This window comes from Rhinatrema bivittatum, chromosome 1 (genome assembly GCF_901001135.1).
Source record: "Rhinatrema bivittatum chromosome 1, aRhiBiv1.1, whole genome shotgun sequence".
Lineage (NCBI taxonomy): Eukaryota > Metazoa > Chordata > Amphibia > Gymnophiona > Rhinatrematidae > Rhinatrema > Rhinatrema bivittatum.
Window position 1 is genome coordinate 295,241,565 of NC_042615.1, and position 21,656 is coordinate 295,263,220.

Here is a 21,656-nt window from a genome sequence, read left to right on the forward strand (position 1 = left end):
GAGCTGTGGTGAGAGCATCAACTGGGGAGGTATATGAGAAAGAGAGGAAGGGGATGACAGATGATCAATTGGGGTTACAAAAATGGCTTGGAGGTCAGAGAAGCTCAGTGGAGAGGATCTAAAAAGCTGGAGTGAGTGAGCGAGCGGCTAGGCTAGGAAGGGGAGAGGAACTGGGGAATGTAAGAGGGGATCAGCTAGGGGGGCAGAGGTTGAGAGGCCCTCTGGAGGGGAATGGAGGTTGAGAGAGGGGATCAGTGGGAGTACAGGAATGGTGAGTGGAGGGATTGTTAGAGGCGAACTACACCCTTGCTAATTAGGTTTTCCTAGCGTGTAGCAGATGGACTCAAAACAAATGGGTATTGTGTGCTCGTGCTAGCAGTTGGAGACTGATCTGACGTCAGCACGGGTACATATACCCCCACAGGAAGTGTAGCAAATCAGTAATTTCCGTCTCCAAAGCAGTTTGGAGCTACCCCACGCTCGCTGAGCGTGTTTCCAAATTCTAACGACTAAATTCATAGAAGAAACCTACTGAAGATGAGCCCCGCACTCCTGTTGTGATACCAGGCGGTCACTCACCCAGTTGAGTTTCCCGAGCTGACTTCCGTGGTCCTTCGGAGGTAAGAGCCTCAGTCCGGTGGCCGGTTTGCGGCAGGGACCCAGCCCCCGAGTGAGAAGGGCTTGGGCGCGGCTTGGCCCCCGAGCGAGACGAGTTCGGGCGCGGCCTAGAGGCAGCGGGTGCACTTCCTTAAGCGCGGCGGTGAAGGTATTCCCCTCTCCCCCCGCAGCCGGAGACCGCCAAAGACAAGGTAAGGCGTACATCTTTACTTGGTCTCCAAGGAAGTGTGGACTAACTGGGCCTGCCTACGAGGCCGCCCGCCTGGGAGGTCGCCATTTTGCCTGCCTACTCATCTTTTCCAATTAAGCGCACTTTGCTTGCTAAGCGCACGTTGTTAGCGCACGCTACTAGGATACGCGCACTTTCTAAGACGCCCGTTTATAGGCGCACAGTTATAAGATGCCCGTGATAGGCGCACATTTATGAGACGCCCATTTATAGGCGCACGTTATAAGACGCCCGTTCTAGGCGCATGCTGTTAAGAGCACGTGTTAAGCGCACATCGTTGGGCGACGCCGCATTTCAGGCGAATGGAGCATAAGAAAGCCCATGCGTCCGCAGACCCGGCACCTCCAGAATCAGGCATGAACGCTCTAAGCCTCTGCTCAGCATGCAACCTCAGAGCCACAAGGAGCGAGGAAGCAGACTCCCTATGTGCCCAATGTGAGGAAGCCCTGGGAGTTCCAGGACAAGACCGGTCCCAGCCCAGTGGTTCCTCAGGGACCACACCGGACTTGGCAGGCCGCGGCGAGCAGCCAGGGAACCCGAGAGACCTGGTACCCCTGCGGCCGGATCCGGCTTCGCTTTCCTGGGTGGAATTATTTAAGGGGATTCACGCCTTTGTCCAGATGCAGTCTGCTCCTCGAATGGGTCCTCCCGTTCCGGCTGATCCGGTCCCTGGACCCTCGAGACCTAGGCGCAGCCACTCACCACCCGACAGCCCCGCTTATGGGGATTCGGATTATTCCCAGGTAAGTGAGGAGCCCCCCGAGGAGAGTGAACTTCCCTCGGAGATAGAACCATATCGGACCATGAGACGCTTCTTTCGGAAAGAAGATCTGCCAGGCCTGGTCTCACAATGCCTATCGGAGCTGGCCATTCCGGGCCAGGGACCCCCCAGGGGACCCTAAAAAGAACCCCCTGCTAGAGGGCCTATACCAAACGGCTCACCACTTTCCCCTACTACTAGCAGCACAGCAGCTAATCGAGCTGGAATGGAAGGCACCGGAGGCCTCATTCAAAGGGGGTCGGGCCTTGTCTGGCATGTACCCTCTGGATCCGGCATCAAGGAGCTGCTGGCGTGCCCCAGGGTAGACGCCATAGTTAGCGCAATTGTGAAGCGCACCACCATTCCGGTGGAGGGGGGAGCGGCCCTCAAGGATACGCATGACCGACGCATGGACACCATTCTGAAACAAGCTTTTGAGGTAGCAGCCATGTCCCTTCGAATCGCGACTTGCTGCACCGTGGTGACGCGCTCCTGTTTATCACAGGCAAGAAACAACACCCTGGGAGAAGACATGGAATCAGCTCTCGCATTTCTCACTGACGCAGCCTCCGACCTCGTCCGTACGGCAGCCAAGGGAGTGTCCTCCTCAGTGGCAGCCAGGAAGACAGCTTTGGCTACGCAATTGGGCGGCCGACTCGTCCTCCAAGACATGACTCACAAGAATGCCCTTTAAGGGTTCCCTATTGTTCAGCAGCGACCTCGAGAACTGGGCTACTAAATGGGGTGCCTCTCCATTACCCCGTCTACCAGAAGACAGGTCAAGGAGGAGCCAGCGTTCTGTTTCTAGACCATCCAGAGGTAGAAACTCGCAGCGCTTCAACCCCTACAGGACTCGCTATCAAGCACCTCGTTCTCAGGCCAGGAACCAGCCCTTTCGGGCTAAGCACACCAAGAAGAGAACCGGCCCAGGTTACGGCCCCAGCCGTAACCCACAATGACAATCAGCCAACCCATCCGAGGGTAGCAGCCATAGGGGCAGGCTTACCCTCTTCTACCGCAGGTGGGTCGAGATCACTTCGGACCAGTAGGTCCTCGCCATCATCCGGGAAGGATATTACCTGGATTTTCTTCAGCTTTCACCGGACAAGTTTGTGGAATCTCCTTGCTCGCCGATCAAGAAAGCGGCATTAGAAGTGACCTTACAGAGGCTCCTGGCCCTAAAAGCCATAATCCCAGTACCTGCAGAAGAGAGAAATTCTGGGCATTATTCCATTTATTTCATAGTACCCAAGAAGGAGGGCACTTTCAGGCCCATCCTGGACCTCAAGTCAGTCAGTCGACACCTACCGGTCCCCAGCTTTCGCATGGAAACTCTGCGGTCTGTCAAGAATTCAGTACAGCCAGGGGAGTTTCTCACCTCCCTAGATCTGTCAGAAGCCTACTTGCATATCCCAATACATCGGGATCACCAGCGCTATCTACGCTTCAAAGTCCTGAATCAGCACTTCCAGTTCCGAGCTTTACCCTTCGGGTTAGCCACGGCGCCGCGGATCTTTACCAAGGTCATAGTAGTAATGGCGGCAGCACTCAGGAAGGAAGGAATTCTCGTCCATCCCTACCTGGACGATTGGCTGATCAGGGCAAAGTCACCGGAGGAGAGTCACCGGGCAACCAACAGAGTTATAGCTCTTCTGGAAAGCCTAGGATGGGTAGTCAACATACAGAAGAGTTCCCTACAGCCATCCCAGTCGCTGGAATACCTAGGGGTCCAATTCGACATCCAAGACGACAAGGTCAGTCTGACCTCCAAGAGACAGTCAAAACTCTGGAATCACCTGCAGGTCTTGCTGAGCGCCAGCCGGCCCACAGCTCGGGATTACCTACAAGTCCTCGGCCTCATGGCATCCACTCTGGAAGTGGTGCCTTGGGCGCGGGCTCATATGAGACCATTGCAACGCGCCCTTCTATCTCGATGGAGTCCATGATCGCGGACCTACACCATACACCTCCCTCTGCCGGCCAGAGTGCGGACTCAGCTACGATGGTGGTTGCAGCCCGGCCACATGAGCCGGGGGTCAAGAATGTCCTCCCCAACCTGGATTCTGCTCACCACAGATGCCAGCCTGAACGGATGGGGAGCACACTGCGAGGAACTCACCACCCAAGGGCGGTGGACCAGAGAAGAGTCAAGGTGGAACATCAACCGACTAGAGGCACGGGCAGTCAGGCTTGCGTGCCTGCGATTTGCCCACAGACTTCGCGACAGAGCGGTCAGAGTAATGTCAGACGCCACCACAGTGGCATACATCAATCGACAGGGCGGAACCAGAAGCCAACAAGTGTCCCTAGAAATAACGCCCCTGATGATTTGGGCAGAAGCAAATCTTCAGGACATCTCCGCCGTCCACATTGCCGGGAAGGACAATACGACGGCCGACTTCCTCAGCAGAGAAAGCTTAAACCCGGGGGAGTGGCAGCTGTCACCCACAGTTTTTCAGATAATTGTGGATCGCTGGGGGACGCCAGCCATGGACCTATTAGTGGACAGGTCCAACGCTCAAGTTCCCAGATATTTCAGCCGCAGGCGGGATCCTCGAGCCCAGGGGATCGATGCCCTGGTACAACCATGGCCTCAAGGGATCCTGCTATACGCCTTTCCTCCGTGGCCCCTGCTGGGCGCCATTGTACACAGGATTCAGAGACACAGAGGCCTAGTTCTTCTAGTGGCCCCGGACTGGCCAAGAAAACCCTGGTACGCAGACATGAGAAGACTACTGGCAGGGAACCCTCTACCCCTGCCTCCACACAGGGACCTGCTGCGGCAAGGTCCCATCCTCCACGAGGATCCGGCTCAATTCTCTCTTACGGTCTGGCCATTGAGAGGGCTCGACTGAAGAAAAGGGGATACTCGGAGCCGGTTATAGAGACACTCCTCCGAGCACGCAAATTCTCCACATCACTAACATATATCAGGATCTGGAGAGTTTTTGAAGCTTGGTGCGACTCTCACGGCACCAATTCACATACCGCGAAGATTCCTATTATTTTGGACTTCCTACAAGATGGACTTCAGAAGGGTCTGTCCCTCAGCTCCATCAAGGTACAGGTAGCAGCGCTGTCTTGCTACGGTCCCAGGCGTGACGGCAACTCCATTGCCAAACACCCAGACGTTTCACGTTTCCTGAAAGGAGTCAAACACATTCACCCGCCACTGAAGTGGCCAGTGCCCTTGTGGAACCTCAACCTAGTATTGGAATTTCTAGCGGGATCCGCCTTCAGGCCCCTTCGAGGCCTGTCTCTCCGTTTGTTAACTTTGAAGATGGTGTTCTTGCTGGCCGTATGTTCAGCACGCCGCATCTCAGAGCTACAAGCACTGTCCTGCCGTGATCCATTTCTCAGAATCACTCCAGAAGCTATCCATCTTCGCACATTTCCATCCTTTTTACCCAAAGTGGTCTCACACTTTCACCTCAACCAAACCATATCCTTGCCTACCACGAAAGGTTTGAAGAAATTGGAAGAAGGTCGAATACTACGTCATCTCGACATCGGCAGACTGCTGTCCAGATACCTGGAAAGGTCAGAAGCAGTACGAAAGACGGACCACCTGTTCGTCCTGCACAGCGGGAAGAAGCAAGGGGAAGCGGCCTCACGGCCGACCATCGCCCGCTGGATTAAAGAAGTTATCAAGGCAGCCTACATAGAGGCAGGTAAACCACCGCCTCTACAGGTCACGGCTCATTCTACCAGAGCACAATCGGCCTCTTGGGCAGAAGCTAAGCTGCTGTCGCCTGCAGAGATATGTAAAGCGGCGACGTGGTCCTCCCTCCATACCTTCTCCAGATTCTACCGTCTGGATGTCCAGGCCCGGGAGGACACAGCATTTGCGAGGGCAATCCTACACGGTCCTCGGGCAGCCTCCCGCCCAGTCCGGGAGTAGCTTTTGTACATCCCATTTGTTTTGAGTCCATCTGCTACACGCTAGGAAATGTTGAGATTACTTACCTGATAATCTCCTTTTCCTTAGTGTATGCAGATGGACTCAGCATCCCGCCCAGCTGCCGGTATACATGGGGATTCGCCGTCTCACGGTAAGCCGTGTTTGCTTATATAGGGCATCCACCCTGCCGGGTATCGACGCCTTCCAGCTGAGTACACTGGCGGTCTCCAGCTACCATCAATTGGTCAGGGTAATCCTGTTGATTAATCCATATCCATAAAAGCTTTTGCAAGGAAGATTACTGATTTGCTACACTTCCTGTGGGGGTATATGTACCCGTGCTGACATCAGTTCCGTCTCCAACTGCTAGCACGAGCACACAATACCCATTTGTTTTGAGTCCATCTGCATACACTAAGGAAAAGGAGATTATCAGGTAAGTAATCTCAACATTGGTTGTCCTCTGGGGTCGTGTGAATTTTCAAGTGCTAAAATGGAGTCACATTGGCTAAACTTTTGTGAAGCCCTACCCAAATTGTCCTAACCACGGATGCGTCCACCTTGGTTTGGGGAGCTCATGTAGAGGGGCTCTGCAACTAGGGCTTATGGTCTGCCCAGGAAGCATGGTGTCAGATCAACTTCCTGGAGCTCCGGGTGGTCAGGTACGCGCTATGGGCTTTCAGATATTGGCTGTCCAGCAAAATTGTCCTGATACAAACTGACAGCCAAGTTTCTATGTATATGTCAACAAGCAGGAAGGCACAGGGTCATACCTCCTGGTCTGGGAAGTAGTCCAGATCTGGTCCTGGGCCCTGTCCCACTGGATGGTACTCGGGGCCATATATCTGGCCATAACGGAGAATGTGATAGCAGACAGACTGAGTCGTGCCTTCAGACCCCACGAGTGATCTCTGGACCAGGGAGTAGCGAACCAAATCTTCTGCTTCTGGGGGAGCCCAGATGTGGAATTGTTCGTGTCCCACTCCACAGGAGGGTGACTCAGTTCTGCTCCCTGTACGGGTCAGACGGCAAACCAGCCCCAGACACTTTTGCCCGATATAGGGGCAGAGGTCTTCTGTATGAGTATCCTCAGGTTCCTCTAGTCACGAAGACTCTCCTGAAACTTCGCAAGAACCGAGGGACTATGATCCTCATAGCCCATCATTGGCTGAGACAAATTTGGTTTCCACTCCTTCCGGAGTTGACCATCTGGAAATCAATCAGTCTGGAGACTTCCCCAGATCTCATCTTGCAAGATCAGTGCAGGCCTTGTTGCTCACAGCCTGGATGTTGAGAGGTTAATCCTGCAGCCGCTCGATCTTTCTGAAGATGTGTCTTGGATCCTGGTGGCTTCCAGAAAGCCTTCCATTAGAAAGTCCTATAGACTGAAGTGGAGGAGGTTTTCTGTGTGGTGTGAGCAGAAGGTCCTAGATCCGTTCTCCTACCCCACGCAAAAAGTGCTTGACTACCTTCTACACCTATTGGAGACTGGCTTGAAAACCAGCTCAGTTGCAGTTTATCTCAGTGCAAGTGGCGCATACCACCAAGGTGTGGTTGGTACGCTCATTTTTGTACAACCGATAGTTGAACGCTTTATGCGGGGCGTGCTTCAGTTGAAGCCTCCCGCTGTGTCTTGGGAATTCATCATGGTGTTAGTTCAGCTGATGAAAGATCCTTTTGAGATGCTGCACTACTGTGACTTGAAGTACCTGACCTGGAAGGTCATATTTTTGGTGGTGGTTACTTCAGTGCGCAGGGTCAGCGAGCTCCAGGCCTTAGTGACTTATCCACCTTACACTAAGTTTTATCATGATAGGGGTGGTCTTGCTTACGCACCCTAAGTTCCTGCCTAAGGTGGTGACTGATTTCCATTTAAACAGTCAATCGTCCTGCCAACATTCTTTCCCAGGTCACATTTGCACCAAAGAGAATGAGCCCTGCACAGTTTGGATTGCAAGAGAGCCTTAGCCTTCTATCTGGAGCTGACAAAATCCCATAGACAGTCCACCCAACTTTTCATTTCCTTTGATAGGAATGGATTGGGAGTTGCTGTTGCCAAACAGACACTATCCAGTTGGCTAGCAGATTTCATCTCCTTCTGTTATGCCCAGGCAGGACTGCATCTTGGGGATCATGTCAAGGCTGATTCTGTCAGAGCCATAGCAACGTCGGTGGCCCACTTGTGAGCAGTTCCCATGGAGGAGATCTGCAAGGCTGCAATGTAGAGTTCTCTCCACACATTCACATCTCACTACTGTCTGTATAGGGATGGCTGACGTGACAGTTGGTTCAGCGTCTGTCCTTCGGAGTCTCTTTGAGATGTAGAACCCTACCCTCCCTGCCTAGGGCCCATTGTTTGGATTCAGGCTGTCTCCCCCTCTGTTACCAACAGCACTGTGGTTGTGCCCATTGGCACCTGGTTGGTGTTAGCTGGTCCCCTTTTTTTGTTGAGGAGCAGCCTGTAGCTAGGGATTCACCCGTGTGTGAGGACTACCATCCTGCTTGTCCTAGGAGAAAGCAAGGTTGCCTACCTGTAACAGGTGGAGTTCTAGGACAGCAAGATGTTAGTCCTCACAAAACCCACCCACCACCCCGCGGAGTTGGGTTTCTCCTATTTTTTGTTTAATTTTTATCGTAATTCTATGTTACGAGACTGAAGAGGGACCCCACGTGATGCATGGAATACAGCATGCTGGCTATGCTCAATAATCACAGTCAAAGTTCCAGAAATGTTGACATAAGTTTTCCATGCTGGGCTCCATCCAATGATGTCATCCATGTGTGAGGGCTAACACCCTGCTGTCCTGGGAGAATACCTGTTACAGATAAGCAACTCTGCTTTGTCTGGTTCCAGTTGTGCTGGAAGCCCAAAGGAGAGGAGGAAATTGCCAGGCCAAAAAAAAAAAAAATCTTGGAGTTAGCTACCAATTTTCACCAGTAGATTGCCGTATGGCCACCATGCTTCAGAGGCCTCATAATTCTGTAGTACCTACTATCAGAATTTCACTTATCACAACAAATTTATAAAATGTATTTTCAAAAAAATACTTGGTACTGTCTGCCTGGGTCTCTTCTATTGCAGCAAGAGCAATGGACAGGTGATTAGTAAAATAAGATTTTTAGTAATAAAAATGTATTTATTAGATTTTCCGTTTGATGATTGCAATTTACTCGTTTCCTTTGTTGTAGCAGATTGGAATCCAGTGCACAAGATTACCATATTGAGCATAAGATAATGGTGCCAAACAAGCATGTGAAAATGCAGTGCTAAAATCTGTTGTAAGTTGAAGAGAAGCTTTTCAAAGTTGCAAGCCAATCAAAAGCCCTAAACCAGGATGATTAGCTTCCATTAGGATGGTTTTTATTATGTTAAGTTCATTCTTTTAAAACTTTACTTCTTAATTTGGCAACTTGTGCTATCAAATTGAATTTCTATGCTATATAATTTTCTTTTCTCTTTGATCCTGAACTTGACCTTTGTGGTGCTGAGGACCCTATAATAATATCTTAATAAAATAAAGGTCAAGGAAGTCTTGTTTGATCTATTTTCACTACTTTAACTTTGCAGCTGTTGATCGATCTGTTTCATCGAGTCTTCCAGATGCAAGAGATGCCTTAGTGAATGCTGTGATAGATTCACTGTCTGCCTATAGCTCAACTCTCTCAAACTTGCAGCAGACCACTGTGATAGCACCAAATTCCCTTAAGCTGTTTCCTCTGTTTATTCTAGCACTTCTCAAACAGGTATGACCAATTTCCTTTCATGCAAACAGATTTTGAGAAACTGCAACTTATAACTGTAGGAAGCTGTTTTTATTTCATCATTCTACCCTAATACTTTTGTCTTAAATTTTGGTTGTTTAATAATTGTCCAAGCAGTTTTCTCCCAGTTTGTATCAGTGAGAAAAAAATGTCTATTTCTTAGCATCCAGTCAGATGAATCCAGAACAAGTGGGTTATGCACCTCTACCAGCAGATGGTGATGGAGCAAACTGATGACACAGTATATATATACCCCTGGAGTGATGACAGCCTCCCAGTATTCTCCATCTCCAGCAGATGTTGGACATGCATCTCCCTACTGGGGATTGCTTCATTATGTAAAAAGAGAATTAAGGATATTACATTGCCCCGCTGTCTTGCAGTAATACCAAAAGGTTCCTCCTTCAGTTGAGAATTCCTGAGGTGATTTCTGTGGTCCCTCAGATGAGTACCTTGGTCTGTTAGCTGGTTTCTCAGCCGGCATGGATTTAGCTGCTTAAGTGGCTGAAAGGCAGCAGGTAAATCAATAAATACCATATATAACTAATACTCAATGAAATCCAATCCTTTATTTTGTGATTATAATGGACCTATGTATCCTATAAATATAAGTACATTAAAATTAAACACACCTAAATCTCAGTTAATCACACCCATACCACAACACATCATGCTTTACCCTGCCATCATTACAACCACACCATTACACTCCCATTCATAACATAACTAACACTCACATCCCAATAAACCAACAGCTTATTTAACTCTGAAATACCCTGGTCTTAACAACCTTAAAATCACATTCTCACTAATGACTCATATAACAAATCAATATCATTTTAAACACTGTACACCTTTTCACATATGTATCTCTTATATCAAATATAATGGATCAATGTCCTTTTGAACAGGTATTCCCCTAATCTCAATCAAGTTCTTGAACAGATCTTCTCTCTTATCCTGAATATACTCCAGTCCGACGAGAGCCTCGTTTCTCCCTGTTGCACAGGGCTTCTTCAGGGACTTCGCTTGTTGAAATTTCAATGAGAAGATATTTCTAGATCCCCTTTTTTCAATCGGCATCCATAGGTCCATTATCTAGCTGCAAAATTCATCAGAATCTACACTATTATAACTATACTATTATTCACATGTAACAAATAATTTCTCACTATCAAATCACCTTAATACATATTCCATTAATCATTAGTGCTGGAAAATTTAATAAGTTTGCTCTAAATGTGGTAGATCACATGCTTTAAATTATATTAACATTTAATACAGGTTGTAATGATGGCAGGGTAATGATGATGTATTGTGGTATGGGTGTGATGAACTGAGATTTATGTGCGTTTATTTTTAATGTACTTACATTTATAGGATACATAGGTCCATTATAATCACAAAATAAAGGATTGGATTTCATTGAGTATTAAGTTATATATGGTATTTATTGATTTACCTCTGATTATTTGTAGTAGGGTTCACTGATGTTTTGGAGGACATGCATATTATTGTTTACCTTGAAAGGCAGCAGGTGCAGGAAGCCGAGCATGGTGGTGACGGCATATGCCCTCTCCCGCCACAGCCAGAAACAGTCTCTCTACTCAGCAAGGTACGACTGAGCTCAGGTAAGTTTAAAAAAAAAAAGAAAGAAATATATTTACAAAGACACAAAAGGAGGCTTTTGTAGCATAGGGCTTCCTCATTTTCCCGGTCTCTGTGCTCAGTTCATCATTGCGTTTGTCCCGTTCCATGGAAGGTCGAGAGACATGGGCAGCCTGGCGGGTTGAGCAGTCTGTCTAGACTAGGCCCCACTCTGAGGCTTTTTTGCTGTGTGTCACATGGTAGGCCGCAACGATGTTTCGCATGCTTTTCTTAGGCTGCCCTCTACAGGATTGTTGGCTCGGCATGTGCATCTAGCTGTGCATCCAGGTTGTGCATCCAGTTTTTGGACACTTAGGCCCTGTATTCTGTGCGTCTATGTTCAGCAGCACCTTAAGGGACTGCATGCTTACCTGTGCACCCAAGTTACATTGTGCACTTAAATAGTTTTTATGGCACTTAGTTTTGGGACTCCTAAGTTTAGGACGCCAAGGCATTGGGACGCCTAGGTTGGATGCCTAGTGTTTTTGGACAAACAAAAAATAAAACCAGCTAGATGCACACTTCTGGCCACTGCTTAAGTGCACTGTCAGCCATAATGGTGCCTATGCCTAGGAAACCTAAGCGCCTTTCTCTCTGCACTGCTTGTCATATTCGGTCATCTCAGTCATGAGTGCCCACTAACTTATGCCAGTGCTGTTTGGAGGCTAGGGGGAATTGCTTTCTTCTGATTTCACTAAGCCTGGTTCTTCCCAGCCAGATATAGGCCTAGGTACAGACGGCTCAGGTGAGGCGCCTGATTTTGGAACTCCCCTACCTGGTTCCTCAGCAAGGAATGGTAGCTCAGTGCGTACGCCTCAAGTATCTCCTGGTTTGGATGCTTCTACCTTTTTGTGGATAGATTTTTTTTCCAGGGATTGCAATCCTCTCTCCAGGCGCAACCTTCAGCCTTCTCTCCAGGCGCAACCTTCAGCCTTGCCGGGACCCACTGTTAAGCACTGGATTTCTGCTGGTGCAACAGCAAGACTTCTTGATGAAGGTCTGGATGGCACGGATAATGACACCGATCCGGGACTCCCTTGAGGATGGTGAAATTCCTCCAGGATTAGAACCATATAGAACTATGCTTCAGTTCTTTCATAATGATGAGCTGCCAGCTCTGATTTCTCAGACCTAGAAAATGCTCGGAGTTTCTGGAGCAAACGCTGTGACTGGCCAAAGAAAAATCCCATTTTTGTTTCTTTGCGTAAGGCCTCTTGTTTTTTCCCCATGTTGGAAGCCATTCAAGAATTAATTGATCTTGAGTGGGACACTCTAGAGGCTAATTTCAAAGGGGATCGGGTTTTGGAAGGCCTGTACACTTTGGATCCATTGGCAAGAAAGCAATTACGCGGACCACTTTCCCGATGCTCATGATAGGATTGAGACTATTCTTAAGCAAGCATTTGATGCAGTGGCAATGACCTTGCAGATCGCTTCTTGTTCCCTGGTGGCTCGATCTTGTTTACTTTTCTACCAAGAGGTCGATGACTCCAGGGTGAACTCCAGGGTAGTTATGGAGCCATCTGCTGCCTTTTTGGCAGATGCGGGCTGTGATTTGGTCCACTATTCAGCCAGAGGAATGACTTCCATTGTAGCAGCCAGGAATCAGTTATGGCTGAGAAACTGTTCAGCCGATGCGACCTCCAAGGCTAACTTTAACAAATTGCCCTTTAAAGGCTTGCTTTTATTTGGGAGCGAGTTGGAAAAATTGGCTAATAAGTGGGGCGAATCCCTGGTTCCTCTTTTGCAAGAGGATAAGAAGCAGACGTCATGCTCTTTTAACATGAGGGTTTCAGTTCGACACGAGGCAGGGCAAAGTTTTCCCACCAGGAGCGCACATTCAGAAGTTGATGACACAGCTCCATCTGTTATTGAACACTGTGCACCCGACCATATGATCCTACCTGCAAGTACTTGGCTTAAGAGCGACGTCCCTGGAAGAGGACCCATGGGCGAGGGCGCATATACCTCCTAAGAACATAAGAACATGCCATACTGGGTCAGACCAAGAATCCATCAAGCCCAGCATCCTGTTTCCAACAGTGGCCAATCCAGGCCATAAGAACCTGGCAAGTCCCCAAAAACTAAGTCTATTTCATATTACCGTTGCTAGTAATAGCAGTGGCTATTTTCTAAGTCAACTTAATGAATAGCAGGTAATGGACTTCTCCTCCAAAAACTTATCCAATCCTTTTTTAAACACAGCTATACTAACTGCACTAACCACATATAGCAGGAAAAGACAATGTAAGAGCAGATTTTCTCAGCAGGGAGAGTCTGGAACCAGGAGAATGGGCCTTGTCAGATGAGGCATTTCAGCTGATTCTGGATCGCTGGGGGGTCCCCATTCCTAGACCTTCTGGTGACTTCTTGCAATGCAAAAGTTCCGCGATTCTTCAGTCACAGGAGAGATCCAAAGTCACTGGGGATCGATACTGTAGTGTAGGAGTGGCCAAAAGACAAGTTGCTGTGTACCTTTCTCCATTGCCCATGTTGGGCAGATTGATCCGAAGGATCGAGCACCACGGAGGGATGGTGCTCTTGGTTGCTCCGGATTGGCCCAGGTGCTGTGGTATGTGGATTTGCAGTGGCTCCTGGGGGATTTTCCTCTTCGACCTCTGGCACACAGGAACCTGCCAAGTCAGGGTCCGATTTTTCACAAAGATCCAACTCTGTTTTGTCTTACAGTATGGCCCTGAGAGGGCTCGATTGCTGAAATGTAGATACTCGGTGGTAGTGATTTCCACTTTCCTTAGGGCTAGAAAGTTCTCCACTTCCTTGACCTCTGTGCGATTTTTGCGAGTGTTTGAGGTCTGGTATGAGGATCAAGGTTCTCTTCCTCGTTTGGCCAAGATCCTGCTCATTTTGGAATTTTTGCAGGATGTCTTGAATAAAAATTTGGCCCTTAATTCCTTAAAGCTACAAGTAGCAGCTCTCGCCTGTTTCAATGGTCAGGTGAATGGTGGTTCCTTGTCGGCTTATCCTTATGTGGCCCGTTTCCTGAAAGGTGTTAAACAGCTTCGTCCTCCCTTGCAGTTTCCAGTACCCTTATGGAGTCTAAATTTGGTCTTGGATTTCTTAGCAGATCCTACATTTAGACCGATGCGTAGCCTGTCCTTGTGGTTACTTACCTTGAAAACAGTGTTTCTTGTGCCAATTTGTTCTGTGCAGAGTTTGAGCTGCAGGCCTTGTTTTGCCGGGAGCCTTTCCTCCGGGTGACTCCGGGGCAGTACAGCTGTATACTGTTCCTTCTTTTTTACCAAAGGTGGTCACTGGATTTCAGTTGAATCAGTCCATCTTCCTGGACAGAGAGAGAGATGTAGAATAGTATCTTCTGTTGTGACCCTTGGAAGTCAAGGGATATATCGGTATCTGGAGGTTACTGAGATCTTATGGAAAACAGATCACCTGTTTGTCCTTCACGGTGGTATTAAATAAGGAGAACTGGCCTCGTGGGCTACAATGGCCAACTTGATTAAGGAGGTAGTCACGGCAGCATATGTTGATGCTGGCAAGCCGTTACCTAGTCAGGTTAAGACTCATTCCACTAGGGCTCAGGCAGCGTCTTGGGCGGGAGTTAGGTTGCTGTCTCCCATTGACATTTGCCGAGTGGTGACATGGTCCTCCTTACACACCTTTTCCAGGTTTTATCATCTGGATGTGCAGGCCCGGGAAGACAGAATTTGCACAAGCAGTTTTGACTGCACTGTGGGCAGCCTCCCACCCTATTCAGGAGTAGCTTGGGTACATCCCACTTGTTCTGGATTAATCTGACTGGATGCTAAGAAATGACAAATTACTACTTACCTGATAATTTCCTTTTCTTTAGGACAGTCAGAAAAATCCAGCTTTCCTCCCTTGGCTGCTGAATGTTTATAGTATGGTCTCCTGTGTGACAACAGATTTCAGAGCTTACTGGTAAGTTTTATACCAGTCCCTAGACTAATGATATTACATTCTTATCTGAGCCCAGTCTTGCCTGTTGGCTGAGTATTGAAATGGTTATCTGTTTTTAATCAAGCTTTTATGCTAGTCTGTCCACAGTTGCTTTTGAAGAGAATACTGGCAGGGGTAGAGAGGTGCATAACTCACTTGTTCTGGATTCATCTGACTCTCCTAAAAAAAAAAAAAAAAAAAAAAAATTATCAGGTAAGTAGTAATTTCTCATTACATCTGGCCAACATATAAACTAAGATTTTATTCAGCCCCATCTGGTTCATTCTTTAGATTGCGTACTGGACAAGATTATCTCAGAACTACACTACTAGAACTGGTTTTGTTCATGAACGTTTATTGTTTATTGTGCATAGACACTTTTTATATGAGGAAGAATTATTTTTTAATAACTCACCAGTTTACAAAATGATTGGTTTTATAACTATCAAAACCACTTAGCCATAATCATTTACCAAATCTTAACGTTCATGGAATTTTTAAATACAAATTAATTCTTGTATGTTGCTTTATATCCTTATTTTAGAACATGACTCAAAAGATCATTATTCCAAGCTTTACTTGTACAAATATTTACGATTAAATCATTGAAACTAATTGTCTAGAGCCATTTGTTACCTTATAAGTTTCTCCATTTTAGAAGAACTCATAAAATGGCAAGAAGTCTGGATGATAATGATGCATGAGACATCTGAGGGAAGTATAAGATTGACAGTATGGATATTTAAGATTTATTGGAACCTCATTAATGGGAAAATGAAAAGAAAAGTCAAGCTCACTGCTAATTTTACATTTATTTTTAAAATTAATTTTACCCTGTTTTGTCCATAATTAAACCTCAAAGGTTTAATCATAGACTGAAACATCAGTCAAGTATAGGAGAATATTTTCTAAATTTTCTGTTGAATTAATTACCAATGTACTTAAAAATGTTTCTACATTTATATCTTTTATGAGGAAAAACATATAAACATGAATGATGGATGTTAAAAGAAGCATATTTTTAAGGATAATGATATGGTCATTGATTTCCTTTAAAGGTACTAAAGAAGATGAGCTGTGATCATTTTGTTGAAAATGTTTGCTATGTGGATATATAATAATATTTTACAAATCATTTATTATAGCATGCATTTCCAACAAGAGTACTCCATGTATTATAGCAGGATGTGGCTTACAAAGTATAGTAACTAACAAAAATATGGAGCATACAGTAGTAGAGGATGTAGGGATTACTGTAAATACCATAAATATTACAGGCCTGTGACAACAGTATACAAAGTACATTACAGAAATACTATAGAACAGTAGAACATGGTACAGTAAATAGTGCAATACAGAGAATCTAGTAGGTAACTTCTGAGGAGAAATATGTAGAAGACCAGCCATGGATATAATAAGAGAAAAACATCAAGGAGGCAGGCATGTTTAAGAGAGGGCCTGGTCTGCTTGGGACAGTTTTACTGTATTTCAGAATATATAACTCTGATAGTGGGTGTTAATCATTAGGGATTGGCAGGGGTTCATATTACAACTGTGGACCAGAAGCTGCTTCAAAGAACCAAGTTTTCAGTAGCTTTCTGAAAACTAAGAGATCTAAAGCTAGCCCGATGTTAGGCGGTAGAGAGTTCCATAGTATTGGGCCTGATGCTAAGAAAGTTCTCTTTCTGATACTGTTGAGGCATATCTTCTTGGGGGCTGGCACAACTAAGCAGGTTTGTGGCAGTGAGCATAGAGAGCATTCAGGTGTATATCTGGTAGGAAACCTGTTGGATTAAGGTAGTACTCAGCCTCTGAGGGCCTTGCAAGCTAGGACCAGAATTTTAAACTTGACATGGTGGAATATTGGGAGCTGAAGATATCTGGCAAATTTACTTAAATTTAGCATCATGCACACTGCAGTGTTTTGAATGAGTTGCAGACACTGATTTAGTTTTGGATTCCAAAACACAGGCAGGGATAACTGTAGCAAAGGCAGGGCCATCAAATAAAGGATGGAGATGATGGAGTTGGCAAAAATGGGAAGAAGGCTGATTTTGGTGGCTGCTAGGACTTGGGCTTGGATGGCAAATTAATTGTCCAGTATGAAGCCCAGACTCTACTTAGGCACTGAAAGTGAGTTCTGTTTCTTTGAGGATTACCTTTGAGTGTATGTATGTTTGTTTATTAGTAACTAGCTGTACCCAGCCATGCGTTGCAGTGGCAGAGCCAGGTTAAGTGGAAAAGAAAGAAAAGAGAATGGGGATAACCGCCCCCTGCCCCCCCCCTGAACATGGACGCAAGAACATCCCCATGCCCCCCCCCCCTGCAGGCCCGCCGATACCTGTCAAAAATGATAGTCGGTGGAGCGGGCGTTCATTCCGGCATGGAAGTATTGTGAGCTTTATGAGTTTAGTCAGTTCACTGTTTGTAACCAGTTGTGAACCAAAAATAGTTGTCAAGAAAGAAACAGTCCCAGTAAGTACTTAGCTTAACACTGAACAAGGATAACCTGGATGACTGCTCAGTGTTAACCTAAGTACCTACTGGGACTGTTTCTTGCTTGCCATCTGCATAAGGATGGCATTCAGTAGCAAAAGTATTTGAGGTCTGCTACAAGGGTCAAATACAAATTAAATAACTTAGTACTGTTCCCTGAGGAATTCCATATCTTATAGGCAGGTAGGCAGAGTCTTTTCCTTCTTAGTGCATAGTACTGGAACCACTGAAACACCCAAGCCTTCCAGTCCAATTTGTTTCAGACATTGTACCAATAACTTATGACCTAAAATATCAAATGCAACTGATAGATCCAATAAAAAATAAAATCACTAGCAAACCAATCCAGCTATCAGCCCATATTCTAATACTGTCCAGTATGATAAAGAAAATGGACTTTTTATTATGATCCGCTTTGAAACCTGATTAATAATAATACAAAAGTTCCCAGTAAAGACAAAAGATAAAGTTGGTTATATCATAGTTTCTCTATTAATTTTCCAAGAAAGCACAAATGGGACACTGGGTGATAGGTTACTATATCACCCACATTAGATTTTTTCTTTAAAATTGGCATAGCCATAGCCTTCCTTAACTCTGATGGAAAGTTCCCCAGACTCCATGATAAATGAATAATATGAGCTAAATCCTCACTAACCTTGTGCACCAGCTTTGAAAGAGCTGAATCTAATAAACAAGGTATTGGTCTCATCTGTTTTAAAACTTTTCTGCTTCAGATGGCATATCTCTAAACTCTTCCAGATCCCCAACAACATCCAAAAAGGGTATCATATCTTCATCTGAGCACTCCTATCTAAATTGTCCTAACTACGGATGCTTCCACGTTGGGCTCAGGAGTGATCCCTGGACCAGGGGGTCGTGAATTGGATATTCCGCTTTTGGAGAGCCTGGGCGTAGGCATATTCATTGTGGATATCCTGAAAATACGACTGGCTGTGGAGTCCCCAGGGCAGGTTTGGGAAGCCCTGAAGTAGGGTGTGTAATAAAAGCATGTGTCACAAAAGTGATACTGATGACAGATCATTCTCTTGTACTAAATGTGACAAGTGGAAAGTGCTTCAACAGGAGGACAGACAACTCCCATGCCACTCTGCCTTGCCTCATTACCTCTCATCTTGGGGGTCTTTCTGCCACTCAGCCTTGCTTTCAAACCAGGACTTTGCCCCTTGAGGGTCTTGATATCACCCTGCCTTGCTCTCATACCTCAGACTCTACACCTTGTTCTTGCCACTATGGGGGAATGCTTTCCATTTCTCATGATGCCTTGGTGTGTTGATGCCATTCTTAATGCTGCTTTGCCCCTTTATCAGTGCCTTGGGGTTTTTTCCTGCTACCTTTTCTGCCTCATTTCCCCTTTATGTTGCCTTAGGATATTGATGCCACTCCTGGTACCACTTTGCCTCTCATGCCTTTGTGGGTTTATGTCACTGTGTTCTCTTTTGAAGCCTGAGGATGTTCTTCCCACTCTTGCTGCTACTTTGTTTCTCTGTCAGTTCCTTGGAGAACTGCTGCTGCTGCTGGTACCCCTTTGCCCCTTTACAGTGCTTTAGGCTATTCATGCCACATTTGGTGCCACTTTGCCACAGTCTTGATGTGTTGGAGTGCCTTCACCTTTCTAATGATGTCTACCTACTAGTTTCATTAGAATTGATTAGAAAACCCTAATTTTGGAGCCCAAAATAGACTGCAGTGCTTCCCCCATTGTCTTCAAATGGCTAAGAAATGAAAAAAAATGTTTTACTAATTTTATTTGGAATGAACCAGATGAGGTTAGGTGATATCGGCCACTTTTGCTTAAGTCAGCAAGTGGCAAAGTCTCCAGCCCTAATGTGGGTGTAATCTTGGACACATGTTATACAATCTATACCCAGGGTTACATACAGTTTGTGATGAGAGATAATTGAATGGCAATTTCCATGAGAAAAAGAGTGCATTACCTGTAGAAATGGGCCTTTTCAAAATTGTCTGCCTGATATGCAGGTAAAAGTGCTTGCATTGGGCCGGCATGCACATATTTTTATCTGCAGTAAGCAGCTGCGATTCTAGGGACAGATTTGGAGAGGAGTTTGTACTTATGCGCAAACACTTGCATTTTCAGAAGTATGAGTGCATTTTTCCTCAAACTATGTACACACATTAAATGTGTGCCGGTAGTTTTGGTGGGATTGTTTTCAAAGGGCAAGTACACATGTACTTTCCCTTTTAAAATTGATATAAAGTCTGTGGGTAAAAAGTATTGTTGCAGTCATAACTGTTTCCTTTGGCTGAATATTCCATAGTTTCACCACGCTTTACGTTCTTGGGGTTTTTTTTCCCTAGTTTTCTTTTAATAGATGATCTCATTTATTTAATATTATGACAGCATTTCGTGAGGAAATAGTAGACATAAAATCAAGTTCTGACTGTTCATTAAGATTATGAATCACAGTACTCTAATTCTCGAGAGAAATCAAATTGTGTAACTGTAGCCAAATAGAAACTCTTGTCCTAAATATTACCAAAACAATATTAACACAAATGTACACTTTGGCAGTAGCATCTTTTACACTAATTCATATTGAATATTTCATGACATGTTAGAGTTTCTAAAATAGCCTGAAAATTAAGTATCTAAAGACCTAAAGAAATAGACCTGTATGTCTACAAACCCAAAGGCATATGCTACAAATGTTTACTTTGAAAACTATAACAAAATTATATATTTTTTTTAGTTTTAAAACTCAAATATTCCTTATACTAATAACCTGTTATTGTTGGCCTTTGCAGAAAGCATTTAGAACAGGCACAAGCACGCGCTTGGATGACCGTGTGTATGCTATGTGCCAAATGAAGAATCAGCCACTGATCCATCTGATGAAGATGATTCATCCCAACTTGTACAGGATAGACAGATTAACTGAAGAGGTAGGAACCTTACTTAAAAAGAAGAGTATAATTTACTTTTATATAACAATGGAATATTTTGCAAAGCAGTGTGTTAAAGTGCTTCTAACAAAAATACCATATTCTCAAGCCATTCAACTATTCCAGGGATGGCCAACTCCTGTCCTCGGGAGCTACAAACAGGCCAGGTTTTCAGGATATCCACAATGAATATGTAGAAGATAGATTTGCATACAATGGAGGCAGTACATGCAAATCTATATCATGCATATTCGTTATGGATATCTGAAAACATGGCCAGTTTGTGGCTCTTGAAGACTAGAATTGGCCAAGCCTGAACTATTCTGTTTCATTAATATTTTGTCTTCTAAGGTAATTTGAACCAGCCTGACTTTATTTCATTCTCACCACTTCTGAATGGACCATAAAGTTAAGGACAAATAGAATTCTACAGAAATAAAGTCATTCCATAGGCTTTGCAACTTGTCTGCTAGTATAATGTGAACCTTCGACCTGAAATGAATATACCAGAAATTGCATATAGTTTTAAAGTTGGTGTTTAGAGATGCAATCCCAAGTCATTATAGCAAGAATGTTCTTTGTGAATTTTTTGTTTAGAATATTGTGGTCATAATTTAAAGTTCATTGATTGCTTCTTGTCGCCTTCTGTTAACCTCTTAAACACATGAAAGGGACCCAGCATGTAGGCAGCCTGCAAGTAAGCCTGGAGTACACAGAGAAGAGAATAGTGATTCTGCACCCTTAATCTAGCCCTTCCCCTTCCCCCACCTCTCGTAATGCAGGGAACAGAAGAGAAAGGGGTGATAATGGAGCAGACACTGCAAAGATCAGACTCCAAAAGAAGAGTTTGAATTAGCACATGTTTGAAAGTTGGGAGCAGTAGTAGCCATTATCAAGGCTTCAATTCTGGCCTTGATGAATGGCACTACTGCTCATATTTTTTTAAAATCTGTGCTAATTCAACCCTTTTTGTGTCAATTATCGAGAGCTTAATTTTTGGCAGAAAAACCCAGAACGAAGCTCTGCCACTTCCCTTGGCACTCCCCCGCACCCCCCCCCCACAATATATAATTGTAAAATTTCCTAAACATCGATAAAATATTTCAAAACAGCAGAAACATCAAATAACACCCAATAATTAAAACTAATAATGGTTTTAAAAATATCCAGCTCTCCATATTTGTCATCCTAAGATTGCCATAGACTGGGCAGTTTTATTGTTTTAATACGTCTCCAGCCATTAAAGATCTTGAAAAAGACATTCTTTGGCATCTACTCTCTTACGTTTGCTCACGGCTTTTCTAGATTGCCTACCTTGTTGTTTTTTGGGCCAGTGATAGAACCAGGCCAGGGAGACCCGAAGGATTCAACTTCGGATTGCA

At 45.3% G+C, this 21,656-nt stretch overlaps 1 protein-coding gene across 1 annotated transcript in view; it reads left to right on the plus strand.

Annotated features, from left to right (window-relative positions):
• The window catches only part of SEC24B (SEC24 homolog B, COPII coat complex component), a 335,324-nt gene that overhangs the window by 258,684 nt on the left and 54,984 nt on the right, over positions 1-21,656 (plus strand). Inside the window, 2 exon segments of the mRNA XM_029596557.1 lie at positions 9,077-9,252; positions 20,137-20,274. Coding sequence (XP_029452417.1) covers positions 9,077-9,252; positions 20,137-20,274 — 314 coding nt within the window.